Genomic DNA, 16,370 nt, shown 5'->3' on the forward strand with positions numbered 1-16,370 from the left:
CAACTCAATACAACATTTTATTTATATTTATATCTGTACATTCAAGGAAACTGTGCGGGTCAGATGTATCGACATTTCGTTCTGTATACACGTGTACTAGAATGACAATAAAGTAGATCTGAATCTGAATCATTACATAAGTGTTTTCTAATCATCTATTAGCCTTCTAACGCAATTAACAAGCACGATGTACTCTTAGAACATTGGAGTGCTGGTTAATGGAAAAGGGCAGCTATACACCTTTGTTTAACATTATAATAATGTATGGGGTGTATTTCTCATTAGTTTCAAGTTATTTTCGTTTAAATAAACAGTGCCTCTACTTTTTTTAAGTGACTACAAACGTTTTTACTGTTCTACAGCTGTAAATGAGCTTGATCTTGGTTTACAGGAAGAAAAATCGTTTACTTAATTTTGTTTTGATTTATTTGCTTGTCCTGAAAAATAGACAGAGGTTTATTTATGGATTTACATCGGAACTGATTGAACACTGTGCCTAATTGGTTTCAGCATTTTTATTTCTTTTTTGTACAGTATGTTCAATAGAGACGGCACGGTGGCTGAGTGGTTAGCATGTCTGCGGCACAGTTCATGCGGTCATAGGTTTAAATCTGGTTACGAGCCTTCCTGTGCTTGCGTGGGTTTTTAACGGGCTCTCCGGTTTTCTCCCACATTCCAAAAACATGCATGTGAGGTTAATAGGCCTGTCCAAATTGTCCCTAGGTGCAAGTGTGTAGTCCATCGCTCTGTGCCCTGCGACTGGCTGGCAACCAGTTCAGGGTGTTCCCTGCCCACTGCCTGAAGATGGCTGGGATGGGCTCTGGCACCCCAGCGACCCTACTGAGTAAGCGGTGCAGATAATGGATGGATGGATGTTCAATAGAGGATGTATTTTTTATCGTACCCATTTTCTTGTTTTTATTATCATTTGTCACATGATTAAATCAACCTCAATTAAAAAATATGCATCCGATTAAGTTTCAAAAGTGTTTAACTACCGGTAGTTGATTATTTTCAGTCATTAGTTGTAGCAGTAGTTAGCTGAACAGTTTCTTTGTTGGACATGCTGTGGGTCTCAACTGCATACACAAGAACTGTACCTTTAAAATATGTTGCAAAATACAATACGTAAAATGCTGTAAATATAATATCAGGCCGGCTATCGACCAAAATCACATCCTGAGGCTGGTGTCTGTCTATTCTGTCTATTGCCAGTCGCCTGGAAACATGATAGCTAGAATCACCTGGGGTAAAATTATATAAATACTGTATAGCCTACTACATTTTTTTCTGCATTTAAAACACGGTAAAGGTCTAATGCGCTTTATCCTATTGGCAACCAAGTATTGTGGACGGTATGAGCTATTACAGTTGAGTGCTTTTTAAGCTTGTTGTGTTTCGTGTGACTCTGTGCTTTGCGATATAACGGTTGTTAGGCTTTAGCAAGTGCAAAGCATCATGGGAACCCTGTTTTCACAGCTGTTTGCCCAGAGGGGAAAAAGTCATCCCATGAGGTGTACTTAGCTTAGGGGTTAAAACAGTCAGACGAACTTTACATTTTCAAGAGGAGAAAAAAACTGCCCAAAGGTCTTCTTATACATTTTAGCAGGAGAACAGAAAAATAGCAAAATTAAAACCCTTTGCTCTGTTAGTTAAAGGTATTCCCAAACATCTTTTTTTTTCCAATTAGGCACAGACCGGGAAGTGTTCCTCCCCTGAATTATGTAATATGCTGAAAAAGATTCCACGTGCTGGGGAACGTGAGAAGTTTAGTCTCAGAGTTGTCCTATTTTGTTTCCTCTAGAGCTTTGACATCTTCAAAAAGGACACAACACTTTCAAAATGGCAAATCCTATTAACGCAACATGTGAAGTAGCATTGAAACAGACAGCAATTGTGGTGAACATCGATTGCATACAGCTCATTTCCGCCTGGAGAAATTGGAATTTTGACTACTCTGTCGCTGGGGGCCTTGTGGCTATTTTGTCCGACCTCCAAAATGTGCGTGGAGTACGTTTACCTGCTGCCGTTACATAGATTGTTCTTTCTTTCCCTTTTGCATCCTTTTTGATAGGCTACTGTGGGTTTTTTGGGTTTTTTTTTTGCTGCGTGTGTCGAGTTTGGTACAATTTTGTCTGGCTAGCTCCCTGTTAACATGGGGGCTCCCGAGGACTTTTCCTGTTTTGTTTGCTTGCGGTTGACGCTCTGTGTCTTCCCTCTTTTCACCGAGAGTGAGCCTGACCCAAAATTTGGTTAGGCCTAAAATGTCAATAATTACGTCTGGATTCGGGCCTGGTTAGGGTTCTCTCTCACTGCTTTTTTTTTTTTTTTTAATTATCCACCTGTCATTTCCAAGTGCGCGGCAATGTGAGCTGTGTTGCTCGAGAGAGGGACTGAATCGATAGAGTAGCCCAGCCCGAACGTGAACCTAATGATTTCGGTCTTCCTCTCGGCGTGGCGCAAGAGGGGGACTGAATCCATTGCGCAGATCCCGTGAGCTATTCAAGGTAAAAGAAACGACGTGGGATTTTTTCTTAAAGTAAGCTTGAACCCGAATGTAATGATTGACCCCACCACTCATCTCACAGTCCTTTTAACCTGTTGACATCAGGGAAAAGACTCTCAGGGCCAGAACCAGCAGGCTTAATGGCAGCTTCTTCCTTGGCTGTCAGAACTCTGAACTCTCTACCTGCCCCTACACCTTCCTATTCGCTGCCTTCCTATTCCCTTCCTTGCTGCTACTTGTTCTTGCTGCTGTTGATGTTTTGTACTGTGCCTCATCTATTGTATGTTTGCATGCGTAGAAGAGGAAGCAACTTTATCCGTGCTGTATGTTGTGCATATGGATTTTTGACAATAAAGTTAAAATTGAGTTAAAGTTAAGTTTTAGGCCCGCATTGCTGCAAACCGAGGGGGACTAATTCCATCGTGCAGATCCTCTACCGTGCGACACAAAGAAAAATAAAACAAAGAAGATTGATTGGTGAATATTTTATAAAAAAAAAAATAGCCTGTGAGAGAGAAGCCCAGCTCAGTACACGAATAAAATATGAAAGTTTGGTTTTCTTCTGGCTCTGCCCCTCAAATCAAGTTCATTGGTTGAGCCTCACCCTGCCCAGGATCACGTTGATCTCCACAGCCAGCAGGAGTCCATAAAGCATCACCAGGAGGCACGTGATGCAATAGCGTAGCTGCCGGGGGCCGATACCGTGCTCCGTATATTTGGCAAACTTGATTGTTTTCATGATGAAAGCAAGACTCCAGTAGATGAGGAGAGCTGAAGACAAATCACATGGATTAGAGGTCAGGCAAATCGCAAACATGCCATACTGATGACATCATAGAGTTGGTTTGCAGGGACTTTGTGAGTCTTTTTGTCATACTTAACGGAGCTTGTTGGAATTTGGAACATTTTTACTCGCTACCACCATCTTCTGGCTTTTGGTATCATTGCAGCCTCTCTCAAGCTTATGATGCAAACTCAAGTACATGCAGTTCTCATAAGTGCTCGAATAGCGTCTACTATTCTCATCTTTCTCTGGGTTTGGTTTGGCGTTTGGACTGTAGTTGAACCAGGCCTTTTCTTACATTCACCATTTCCATGCTTCACTAATGATTACAAACAAAGGAAAACTGCGAGGATGAGCATGAAATCACTCTCCATCCCAGTTCCATAATCCCCCATTCTTACTACCTGAATTGTTGCACCCCTAACAGCTTTGCTTAAAGCAAGATAAAAACAGATAAACAACCTCAAAAAAAGATAAGGGCTCTTCGAACTCAGTATCCTCAACACTTACTTAACAGAAAAAATATCTTAATTTCAACTACGTTAAGGTCACCTCAAACAATGTACCCCACCTTTAAATAGAGATCACTGGTGTGCTTGGAAGTGAGCGTTTCGAAGAAGCCATAAAGTCCTAGCATTTCACTCGCTAACTTCATGAAAATTATCCATTAAGATCCACAAAAGTACGCCTTATCATAGAGTGGGGGAGAGAAGAGATTTGTGTTGATGGTATCATTACAGTCCACGCCCAATTGCAAATTAACCTACCTAGTGAAGAACCATGCTTCGGAGTTCTAAGCCGTCTATTTAGGGGTCCATAAACCAATTTTGAAAAAAGAAATAAAAATGTTATACCCCAAAATATTTGTTCCAAAGTCCACTGTCTTGTAGATAAATTTGTTAAATGTGCTTAAGCTCATTTATACTCAAAGTAGTTTAAAATGGTGTGTTGAATAGCTCTAATGGCTGAACATTTTTTAAATTTCCGCCAGTGTCATTATAAAGCCCATAGCAACACCCTATACACAATTCATACTCATGTTTCATTGTGTATTTTATGTTATGATGTTATGATCATTTCTTAACTTGAGCCCAAACTTTCCATTTTGTTGTCAACCACACACACATTTTGTTCTACTGGTGGCCGTTTTAAGTCTTGTTCTACAATCATTTTAATTGTTTTTTGTAGGTGGTTTGGGTCATTTTAGGTATGATTATTATTTCTATGTTTTGTTAATATTTAACCATATTTTGAACTTTGTGTACTACTGTACTTTTGTTCATTTTACATTTTTATACTACTTCTTTATGTATTTTCACATTTATTGGGTCCATATACAGTATGAACAAAACTATTTTTTTATTAAAAATGTTATTTGTAAAATAACTTCTTAACTGGAGTTTTTAGATTGTTAATATTTTATTTCTGTGGGTGTCATGACTCTGAATTTAAGGAAGAACCGGTACTAATAACTGAAACAAATTTTATGTTTATGTCTTTACAAAAGTAAACTACTGCTCTGCAGTCTGTATGGCATTTTACAGCATCCGAAAAATATAGTATGCTCATAGACAGTGTTAGGACCAACGCGTCACAAAGGATGCGTTTCCAGGACACAATTACTATTCTCTTTAAAAAGTACTGGTTTGCGTTACCTATAAGCTATTGTAACTATCTTGTCATTACTTTTTGGTGGGTTAATTCGTTACTCCACTACCTTATAAATGCAGATCATGAAGTATAATGTCTTTTGATTATTGAGTACTCTTGCCTTACTCGTATTGTCAACTTCGATTCACAAAAAGAAAAATATGGAATTGTTTCTATTTGCCTACAAAATACTACAGACTACAGTTATCGTGGTGCTTTCTTAAGCAAAGTATTAGGCTGCCGATTTTCTCCTCATGTAGATATTCTCCCTACTGTATATAATCGCATCTAAATTTACAACTATAAAATAAAATATTCAAATCAATGCACATATTTGATTCTGTGTCACCAGTAGCGAAATGTAGGCAGCGCCTGGGGAAGGGGGCGTGGCTTATATAAGTAAAACAATTGCGTCAACCAAACAAAAATCAATAGGGCGAATGTCTGTGCTGCCCTTTGAGACTCTTTGTGATCAAGGGCTATACAAATAAACATGACTTGACTTGACTTAAATGTGTTCTGGGTTTTAGTCTTTTCATATGCAAAATTACTTTTGCAATACACCATGCTTGTAGGAAAAAAATATGCTTTGCACAGCACGAAGAAATAGAAAAGGTGATTTGAAGACAGAAGGCTGAATGGATATGGAGTGTCTCAACGAAGGTTGGTGTGCAAGTTCTCGAGATTGCTCAAAGCAAGAAATATGAATGGTTCACTGCTTCCACAGGTTGGTGTACAGTGTACACGATACTTCTATTTCTTTTAATATGTGGCTATTTTAGAGCAGTTTTGGGGGGGTTGTCTTAAATGCTAGTATATACAGTAATTTGTAAATAGATAGTGACTAATCTAGTGAGTAATTTGGGGGGTAACTGAACTACTTTTTGAATGAAGTAACTAGTAACTGGGATAAATTACTGCAGTAACCCGCCCAACACTGTTCATGTAACAGAACTTTGAACCTATGGTCAACTTGTTAATAAAAAAAAATACATTCTTTTTTATATGTGGAAAGCACTTAAACAAGATCTGTATTTGTATTAACATTCATGCCGCAGCGGAAAATGCTGCCTAGTGCAGTCAATGGTTGTGACTAATTCTACTCTCCTGAGAGCTACTCAGACACAAAGATGGACTAGCCCAAAGCGGCTCAGAGATGAAGTGAAGCACTCAGAGCTTAACATCGTTTAGTTAATGATGCGCAATGTTGATTTTGTTCTTTATTCAGTTCGTGAAAAACCTTATCTTGTATTTTCAACATGGCTATTTGCAGACTTATTAATGATAAAATCTGTTTTGGGAATACAAAAGCAATCTGCCAAACCAGCTCAAATTAATTTGCGTAATGAAAAAAAAAAAGTCTGCTCGAAGCACCTTGAAGTCGACAACCAAAGTTGCTGTCTCCTCTCAGGGCAATGAACTGTTCAGATGGGGACGGATTACTAAATGATTCACCCTGCTCTTCAGATCTGATCACCACGAAACAAGGACAAGCTCATACTTGCTGTAGTTCATTTAAACTAAAAGGTCAAAATGGCATATCTTTTATTTTAATTGTGGCTTCATGAATTATTCAAAGTAAAACAACGCTAGTCCCCAAAGAGACCAGCAAAGCAAGGTTAATGTTTGCTGTAAATGCTTGATGGCTTTACCTAAAAGAAGTTTGGGGAAGTTGGAGGTCTCAATGTTATGATAGTAGACAATCGAGGTGATGCCAGCCATAAAGGCAAGACCCGCAGGCATGTACAGGTGAAGATGGAGAGACTGGCTGAACCTACAAAACAGTCAGAGGAATGAGGCACAATAAAAATAATACAAGATAACAGAACAGAAGCAAATTAGTGCTCCATAATAATTTTTTGGGGAAAATAAAAAATATTAAACTAAATAAATACTATTCTAAGAGATTTTTTGAATCAGAATGTGTGTTAAAGCTCTTTTTATAACCTAGGAAATTTAATCAAAAGAAAGAGCTTAGGAGAGGGTCTTTAGAACAGGTTGGAATTTTTTATCCGAGGTTTGGCTTATCTGCCTGTTCTCCTTGCAAGTTCAGAATTCATTGATGTCCTCTCTCCTTATTCTTAATGTTTAACGTTTAGTTAAACTTTGAAGAATGAACAAAAACCCAGAAAATGTGTACTAATAAAAACATTTCACCAGCCGGCGTCTGTTTGTATACTGTACCCACATACAGTACTTTAAGACCAAAGCAAGACAAAGACCGACCTACCCATCAGAGACGATGCCTTCTGCTATCTCACAGACCAGGATGAAAAGCAGTACAAAGGTGAGCAGCCAGCGCAGATTGTGACCTGGGAAGTGAAGCCAGGTGCTGTGGTGAATGTGGACTTTTGAGCTCTGACTTCCCCAGCCTCAGATGGAAATTGGGAAAAAAAGGATACAGGCAGTGTAACTACAAGAATAAATGCTGATTTTTCTATATTTGGCTTGTTTCAATAGCGGCTTTACACCAAAAAAGAACCTGCAACGTTATATAAGGAGGGGATTCTTTTAAGGTTATGGAAACTTAACTTTTGATCATTAATGTTATTGCTCAGAGAGGAGCTTTTATTAGCATTAGAGTACCATATTGTCTGGGCTATGAGGCACACCCTAATTTGGCTAGATATTTGAATGTGTGCCTTACATACTGCAGAATACAGAAGATACAGCTTACAAGGTTTTATGGAAACATTGTATTTGAGCAATGATTGATTAACACAATAAATGTCCATGACCTTATATTCAAATTATTGTATGTTACGGGAATCGGACCCAAGTACTGGCAGTAAAGGTGCTTATATGTCCCCACTAGCCCACCAGTGGTACTATGACATAGGACAAGGCATTAGACTTCATCTAATTATCACACTATTTTTACTTACGGTGCCACAGCACTAATTTGCATAGAGCATTGTAACCGGTTTAACAGTTGCTACACTTCTATGAATGTTAGAGAATGGAGAACACAAAGTCCTTGAACAAAATACTTTACAAGTTATTTCACCTACACATACATACAGCCACAATGTTATTGACGCATAGGTGAAGAAGTGGAGAGAATGTTTAACCTATCGGAATGCACTATGCAAATTATTGTTGTGGCACCATAAAAATAGTGGAATTATAAGATAAGGAATACAGCTTTTTCATTTGTCTTCTGTACCACTGGTGGTCTAGTGGGAATGTGTCACGCTCGCAAAGCCACTACTCAGATTCGATTCCCATTGCATACAAAGATATGCAATTTGAGTTAGCGGCACACATCATTGAAATGCATTATTTTGTTCCACACATGGAAGCTCTTATTGTAGTCTCAATGTCATGTATTTTATAGTCCTGTATGCCTTATGTGAGCAAAATATATGACAAAGGCTTTTTTTGGGTGCGCCTTGTAGTCAGGAATTTACATTAATTCCAGAGACGATGATTATGGTGAACCTTGTGACCTTCACTCCCTTTGACCTTTGTGTCATCAAAACTGAGCTAAAACGCAAAACTGCGTGTCAATGTAACACGTTTTCTATCAGCCAGAATCATTGAGTATGTAGAGATGGCTTTGAGCTGATTTGCTCCTATAATATTAATTCAAATATGCTCTTCTTTGCTGGTCTTGTTCTATAGAAAATGCAAGGAATGAACTCTTGGGATTTGTACTGCAGTTGTGCAACAGGTTTATGGAGGGGGCAACATTTCATGTTGAAATAGGCTCTCGTATTAAAAGGTTAGTTTAGTCCACTCGAGGTAGAAGTTAAATGGAATTAGTCCCAGAGGCCTGGCAAAAGACGAGTGAAAAAACATTTGGGAATCATAAAAGAAATAGTGATAAAGCACAGCCTTTGTTTCTACTTTGCCTGTTCACAACTGATTTGCTTCACATTTATAGTCACGTCCTTCCACTTGGCGTCGCTCGTTTGCTTTAATTGGGTCGATGTGTCAAGTTAAGGGTCGACATATTGCCGCTGAAATGAAGACAAAATTGCTGGTTGCCTTTCCGAGTTGAGAATAACATTAAACTCAGATGTTTTGTGAGTGTTGTGCAACTCAGTTATTTTGTACCTGCAGCTAACTACATTGAACAGTAACTCAGTAAAATACAATACATAATACATATAATACATATATAAGGTGAGAAGCTCAGTCATCCGGGAGGGACTCTGTGTAGAGCCACTGCTCCTCCGCATTGAGAGGAGCCAGTTGAGGTGGCTCGGGCATCTGATAGGGATGCCTCCTGGACGCCTCCCTCGGGAGGTGTTCCGGGCATGTCCCACCGGCAGGAGGCCCCGAGGGCAACTCAGGACACGCTGGAAAGACTATGTCTCTAGGCTGGCCTGGGAACGCCTCGGGATCCTGTCGGATGAGCTGGAGGAGGTGGCTGGGGATAGGAATGTCTGGACTTCCCTTCTAAGGCTCCTGCCCCCGCGACCCGACCCCGGATAAGCGGAAGACAATGGATGGATGGATAATACAAATATTACTGAAAATAGTGTTTTCAAAGCTTAAGCTTTGATTCGAGGTATATTATATGACATCAAGTTGTAATAAGACAAAATAACTATTGATCTGCATTTTTCCGATTAAAACATTGATATTCTCACTATATTTCATTGAGGGTTGATCTGCATTTGATCTGCATTTATATAGCGCTTTTCAAGTCAATGACTTCCCAAAACGCTTTACAATGTGCTCCACATTTCCCAATAGCGGCCTTGCAGCCATGTAAGGCGCTAACCTGCTTAATGGGGGTATTAGGGGTTCAGTGTCTTACCCAAGGACACTTCATTATGTAACATGGAAGAGCCGGGATTCGAACTCGGATCCCTTGATCCCAAGACGAGCGCTCTACCTCCTGAGCTACTGTCGCCTCTAGAGTTGTACAATACTATGTGTTTTTCAATCTGAAGAAGTTATGAGCGCAGACACCTCGCATGCCGCGCTACGGTTATTTCCGGTTCACTGCTTTGCAAGTTAAAAAAATGTCCAATTAAAATTAATAGTTATTTTGAAATGAAAGAAAAAATAAAATCAAACAGATTGATCTTCTTATTAATTTCCTTTATCTCATTTTTATCACTTAATGTTTGCTCTTTTTCCTTTTCATGTTTTCCTTTTTTCATCCTCAACTACTACTTGTTCCTTTTCTTTTCCTTCTTCTTTACCGGGTTTTCTTCACCTTTTCATTCCCCCTTCTCCTCATTAACTTTTTTCATCTCCTTCACCTTCATCTTAACCTACTTCTTTTTGATCCTTACATTCCACTGCCTGCTCCACCTCTTTCTCGACATGTATTTTTACACAATTCTCTTTTTCTTTTAATTCTTTCTTCTTTTCCTTCTTATTTTCTTATCTTCTTTGTCTTACTTCTTTTGCTTCTGCTTTTGTGATCCAACCCCTCCTCCACTTCTTCTCTGGTAATTATGTTCCCTTTTTTATTTTCTGCCCTCAGTTTTGCCCTCTGCTGTGTGCCCTCAGTTTTCATTCCCAGTTCTTACTCAGCTCTTTCCTCCCTTCTTCCCATCCGCTGTCCTTCTACTGCTTTATTCTATTCTGTGTACCTTGCAAGAAGATAACACTGGCACTACAGAAAGCGGATGGATTAGCAAATAGGTTAGCAGCCATCCAAATCACCCGTACTGGTAAACCAAAACTCTATTAGGCACTCAAAAGCACATCAGCCGAAGTCCAGGACTGTCCACCCTTGCTTTACTGGAATAGATCAGCCACTCAACCCAAGAGAACGAATTTCAAACATTGTGTTGGGCATTTGTTAGCCATGTACGCACTTGGTATGTGATTATGTGATTACAAACATGGTGGTTGATACCAGTAATAAGAGATAAATCGAAATATGGTGTTGTAGCGGCCCAATACTGATACCAGGTATTGGTTTGCAACCAACATTGATTCTAATTTTATAACATTAGTTCCACTAACAGTAGATATTCTACATCATTAACATCTCATATAGTAATATAATCTAGAGGACAGGAACGGAAATCAAGAGTGACAGACTGTTAATGGTTCATGCCTTCTCAAATGAGCGCATACATGACAAGCAAAGGTGGTAGATGTTACACACTGAACTTTACTCTCCATGACTAAGCTGCCTTGGATTAGGGAAGAAGTACTTGCATCTCATAAAAAGTAGCAGAAAATATTATGTCAGAGAAGACCATACAAACAAAAGAATATGCACAAATATTCTACTTTAAGCACGGTTTCATTGGAAAATAGAAAGCAAACACAATATGCTCAGTCGTCAATAATGAAAAGGTAAAGCAATTGAAAACAAGATTGAACAAAATGTGCTGCTGAGTCAAATTTAAGAACCCACTGGGACCAGAGCCAACTCACCGATGAAGAGAATGGGGAATGTGATGAAGAGCAGGAAGACATGTGGCACCACATTGAGCGCGTCGAGGAAACAGCCGTTGTTTAGAACGCCCCCGTCCACGTTGTAAGCCACCGAATTATTCTCGCTCCCACAAAACGCCAAGGACATGGTGCAAGCGGGACTCTGCGAGGAGCCGGCATGAGGAGAAAGATGAAAGACCCACAGATATATAACAAGCACGGAGTATAAAAAAAATATTTTTTCAAACAAACACTGACAGCCTTTTTAGCAGATCCTGGCAACTTCAAGTATGACCTCCTTTCTGTTATCCCTAAAATCCAGATCCCTGCAGAATTTGTAATCAGTCGCAATGAGATATACAAGGGGGAGGAAAAGAAGGTGGAAGAGGGGTCAGAGGCAATCCCGGCACAAAGCAATGGTAGATCCTTTCCCTCCTCTGCGGTCTAAGGAGCTTCGGAAGTCGGGATGGTGAGAAATATCTTCACCCTGTAGGCATACGACCACAAACATCCTCTCAAAAGTCTTCTGTCAGTCTTTGGCCAGTTCTGCTGGAACGCATTCGCACTCCCCGGCGTGCCGGCATTTTGCAGCGCACCTGCTATTCCTGTCTCTTAGACCGGTGCGACCTTGGGAGGCGAGAGAAGGAGGGGCTGAATGAGCAGGCAGGCTGGGCGAGTTGGCTGGGAAAAAGGCGGGAGATGAGGGGGGAGGGTGAAAACAGAAAGATGAGGAGAGAGAGGAGACTGCCCAATGAGGAGAGCAAACATCGTGCAATTACATCAACCATGCGCAAGCGTGCTAATCTACTAAATCCCAACCCAGTTGAAAGAGTTGTGTAATCTTTCGTTCATTCCTCATATCATGCCGTACCCCAGAAGACCTCTGACAAGAAATAACCACAGCCGGCAGCCAGCACAGGTCGACGCATGATGGCCCCCGTAACAAAGAACATGTGAAATATTAATAGACTCCTGCATCGATTTAGGGGAAGACTCCAAGACGTCATTTCAATATTGCACACAGGGAGATTCCTGATGCCATTTTTGCAAATTATTAATTTAGTTATTATTCTTACGATTCAAAAGGGTCAGCAACTTGGCCCACTTTCAAATATAGCTCACTGTTTTTAAATTTAGAAAATGGAATCAATGTAAACTGTCATTTTAGCAAATTTGCGAAATATAAAAAAGAATCAAAAGTAATGTCTTGATCGATAAAGAAACATAGATTTCTTATAATAACGAGGACTAAAAAGTACTTTATGAATTCTTTTCAATTAAGCTTATTTAGTAATGGTCCAGACAATTATGCCAGGGGATGGAGTTTTTTGCTGGCCTACTTTTGTCATGTTTTAGTTGATGTCATTAAGAGTTCAAAGAGTTTAAAGCGGTGATGTATCAAACAGTTCTGAGGAGTATATAAAATCCCTCAGTGCAAATTTGCCAAGCTTAGATAGATAGATACTTTATTCATTGTGTTTGCTGTTAAACGTCATGTTGAAATATAATATTGTGAATGTGCTTGATTGCTGTTGAGATTGTCAAGATTGTTTTCTGTTATTATTGTCAATAAATTTGCACAAACCCAAAAAAAAAACAAAAAAACCCCAGCAGGGAAATTCACAAATATTGAATGCGTTGCTTATGTTAAATATGGTAATTCATTGTGTTGTTGCCATGGAGTTTTCATTGTTATTCAATCCACGTGTGTGTATTCATTCTGCGTTGATTTCCGTTCTGGTTTTTGGCTGGTTTGAGTTAGTGTTCTCTTGTAGCATATAGGCATGAGTCACAGAGCCTGTTTTGATGTAACCTGGACTACTTCAAATGACTGAAAATTCTGAAACTCTTGTCAGTCTTTTTCTACGAACTATTCTGTGAATAAATCATTCAAAAATCTTGTTTTTTCACACCGGCACGTTGCAATTTTGTGGTGCATTTGAAAGTGTTTCCTGAACTCCAAAATAACAAAAATAAGGTCATAAATTGAAGATATTAGTTGTTTAAGAAATGTTTATTAAAATTGTAGCTTGTTGGTCTAATTAGCAGTAAAAATATACTCTCAACTTCCAAGAGTTTAGTTAGCTGGGATTATGTAAACAATTTCAGCATTCTTGTTAATGTGCCTGGTTATTATTTTGTGTGGGTAAGTGTAATTTGCAAATATAACTAGCTCTTTGAACTGAGTGACCGGAGATGGTTACCCTTCTTCGCTTTTTGTTCTATTTCTCACTTTGTTTCCTCTTTCCTCTGTTTTTCAGGGATACTGTGTTTGTCTTTATAACTAAAGGTTTATTCTTGTATACCACAGTATTTGAACCATACTGACAGGACTGACGTTTTTGATTTTGTTTGATTTCTAAAAGTTGAAAGCAGAAGAAATAAATTTGCAAACGATCAAATTCCACTCAACTTTGGATGTGATCTACAACCCAGCTAAGCTTCCATTCATGACCTACACTTGAAAATTGTGCAAGAACGGAATCTATACAAATCTAGGTCACAACATCACAACAACTAAAGGACATTTGTATTGTTCAAAAATACTGCCTAGTTGGAAATTGATCGCTTATTAAAATCCTTTAATATTGCAATTGTGCAGTTTTGACTTTATACTTCTTGAGGGGTCTCGTGAAGAACAACCAGAACAGAAGCTGTGCTGATGTCCTTCTACAAAGCCACAGTGGAGAGCTTTTTGGCATACAGCGTCACAGTGTGGCATGCTAGGAGCACAGCAGGGGACAGAAAAAACATTCAGAGAGAAATCAACACAGCCCCACAAGATCATCAGATGCTCTCTACCCAGTCTAGAGGACACTGCTGGCTTGTGATACCGCAGCAGTAATATCAATATTATAAAGGACTCTTTCCACCCGACCACCACCTCTTTGACATGTTGCCCTCTGGTAGGCGCTACTAGTCCCTCAAAACAAGGACAAAATGGGCTCAGAGAGAGCTTCTTTCACAGGGCCATCACCACCCTAAACGAGTGCACAAAACTGTGAAAATTATTTAGGGTTGTTTTTTTTTTTGCTAAATGTTTTGAAAATGTATACCTTATTTTGAGGATTTTTGTTGCTGCTATACGCTATTACACTTTGCACTATTGTTAAAATGCACTATTCTTTTCATAAGTTAACATTGCATTATTATTTTAACTTGGGCTAGTCTCTAAACACTACGTTGTAAATAATTTTGCATAATTATCCTCATATTTTTTTTTCTTTTTTCCTCTCTTTATTACATGTTTACCCTGGAGTGCCATGTCTAATGTCAATGCATACAATGTTTTCACAACGCTAATATTAATGACAATAAATACATCCATCCATTATCTGCACCGCTTATCCTCAGTAGGGTCGTGGGGGTGCTGGAGCCCATTCCAGCTATCTTCGGGCAGTGGGCAGGGGACACCCTGAACTGGATGGACAATAAATACAAATCAATTTAACTCATTCAACTTTAGATTCTTAAACAGCATAGACTGTTTTCACATTGCCATTGAGTTATTTCAACCCTCTGGCTCTTTTTGGTCCTTTCATGAAGTTTTCTGATTATTTCTCTTGTGTGATGATGAGGTGTGATTCATGTTACATATAATACCTTGTGATAAAAAATTTATTACATTATTTGATTTTTGTGAAGTGTTTGTATTATCAAGGGGACAGGGGCAAGATAAGCTCTGGCTTTTTCACTGTCAGCTCTTTTGTCCTGCTGTTTTGTCAATTCTTTATCAGTACTGTTTATTTTTATTTCGTTGTAACTTTGTATCTAATGATCAGTGGAAAACAATACCATGGCAATCAATCGATCAAAAAACAATCAATTAATTTAATTTTATTATTATGCACATTCCAACGAGGCAGAGTTGGAATGACTCAAGTGCTGTATTTGATCAGAAACTTACGGGCCTGTATCTTGAAATCATCGCTGACCCTTCAGCTCTGCCACGTCCGTCACTTTCGATGGACAAAGGAGTGACAAACTCGCAAACTGTCCTGTCATCAGCTGAGCGGTAACTCCGGAATTCTGTCAGGTGGCGATCGATGCTTTGCTGGCGTGGAGCTATCCTCGGTGCTGAAGTCGAGTGACGAGGTGAAGGATTCCAAAGATTTTGTTGGAATAAAAGCTGAAACGTGTCCACTTTTCGGACCTTTCACGAGCTTGTGGACAGTGTAAGCAAAAGCGGTGGAGCGGGTCAATGCAATGCAGCAAATGGGAGCCGGACAAAAGTCACGTATGCAGCGTGAGTGGAGATGATGACTCCACTGTGTGGTTACATAACTGGGAAAAGAAAACGTACACACAACACAGCATCCACAGAATACCTAACTGGACGATTGTTTATCTACTTTTCAAAGAGGGGTTTATGTGTTCTTTTAATAGGACTTATGGGAACAACACGATAATTGTAGGAAAAAGAATATAGACGTTTATGATTGTATGTAACTTGAAATTTGAGACGCTCTGTTGCCCCCTGTTGACATTTAAATGTACGACTTCATGCTTTAGTTTACAGTATACTCCAGGGGTGGTCAAACATTTGGAGTCGCAGGCCGCGTTGGGTAAAAAAAACTGACCAGTGGCCCGGGCCTTGGGACCGATCCAATTTTTCTCATTCGCATTTATGAACAAATAAACATGCAGACATACACGTTATACATATATGTTTTAAAATAAAATATTTATTAAATATTTGAAATACCCAAAATAAAACAAAAATAACATTAGCTACCTGTTTTAAGGAATTAATTTGAGATTAAGTGTTGTATTCTTTCTGTAGCATTTTTAGTATTTTTTTAAGTGTTTCTTTAGTATTTTGTAGTAATTTTGTCGTATTACTGTAGTGGATTTCTGCAGTAATTATGTAGTTGGATTTTTCCAGTATTACTGTAGTTGTATTTTAGTATCACTGTGTTTTTGTATTGGCTGGTTCAAATTGTCCTTAGGTGAGAATGAGCGAGTGAGTTGTCTGTCTCTGTGTGCCCTGCGACTGGCTGGCGACCAGTTCAGGGTGTCCCCTGCCCACTGCCCGAAGAAAGCTGGAATGGGCTCCAGCACCCTACTGAGGATGAG

At 39.2% G+C, this 16,370-nt stretch overlaps 1 protein-coding gene across 7 annotated transcripts in view; it reads right to left on the reverse strand.

Moving 5' to 3' along the window:
- abcc8 (ATP binding cassette subfamily C member 8) overlaps positions 1 to 15,545 on the reverse strand; it is a 95,110-nt gene extending 79,565 nt beyond the window's left edge. For 4 of the 7 annotated variants that reach the window (XM_088340931.1, XM_088340925.1, XM_088340930.1 and 1 more), the window contains exons 1-5: positions 15,202 to 15,545; positions 11,295 to 11,457; positions 7,171 to 7,312; positions 6,593 to 6,714; positions 3,111 to 3,277 (exon numbers count right to left, since the gene is read on the reverse strand). In XM_088340931.1, the coding sequence (XP_088197057.1) occupies positions 3,111 to 3,277; positions 6,593 to 6,714; positions 7,171 to 7,312; positions 11,295 to 11,457; positions 15,202 to 15,222 (615 nt within the window). In that variant the 5' untranslated portion in view covers positions 15,223 to 15,545. Of the gene's footprint in view, positions 1 to 3,110; positions 3,278 to 6,592; positions 6,715 to 7,170; positions 7,313 to 11,294; positions 11,458 to 11,552; positions 12,620 to 15,201 lie in introns of those variants that run through there. The other 3 variants (XM_088340928.1, XM_088340929.1, XM_088340926.1) reach the window with 3 other exon arrangements.
- Between the last annotated feature and the right edge of the window lie 825 nt (positions 15,546 to 16,370).

This window comes from Urocampus carinirostris, chromosome 7 (genome assembly GCF_059441175.1).
Source record: "Urocampus carinirostris isolate Australia breed hairy pipefish chromosome 7, RoL_Ucar_1.0, whole genome shotgun sequence".
In the NCBI taxonomy this organism is placed as follows: domain Eukaryota; kingdom Metazoa; phylum Chordata; class Actinopteri; order Syngnathiformes; family Syngnathidae; genus Urocampus; species Urocampus carinirostris.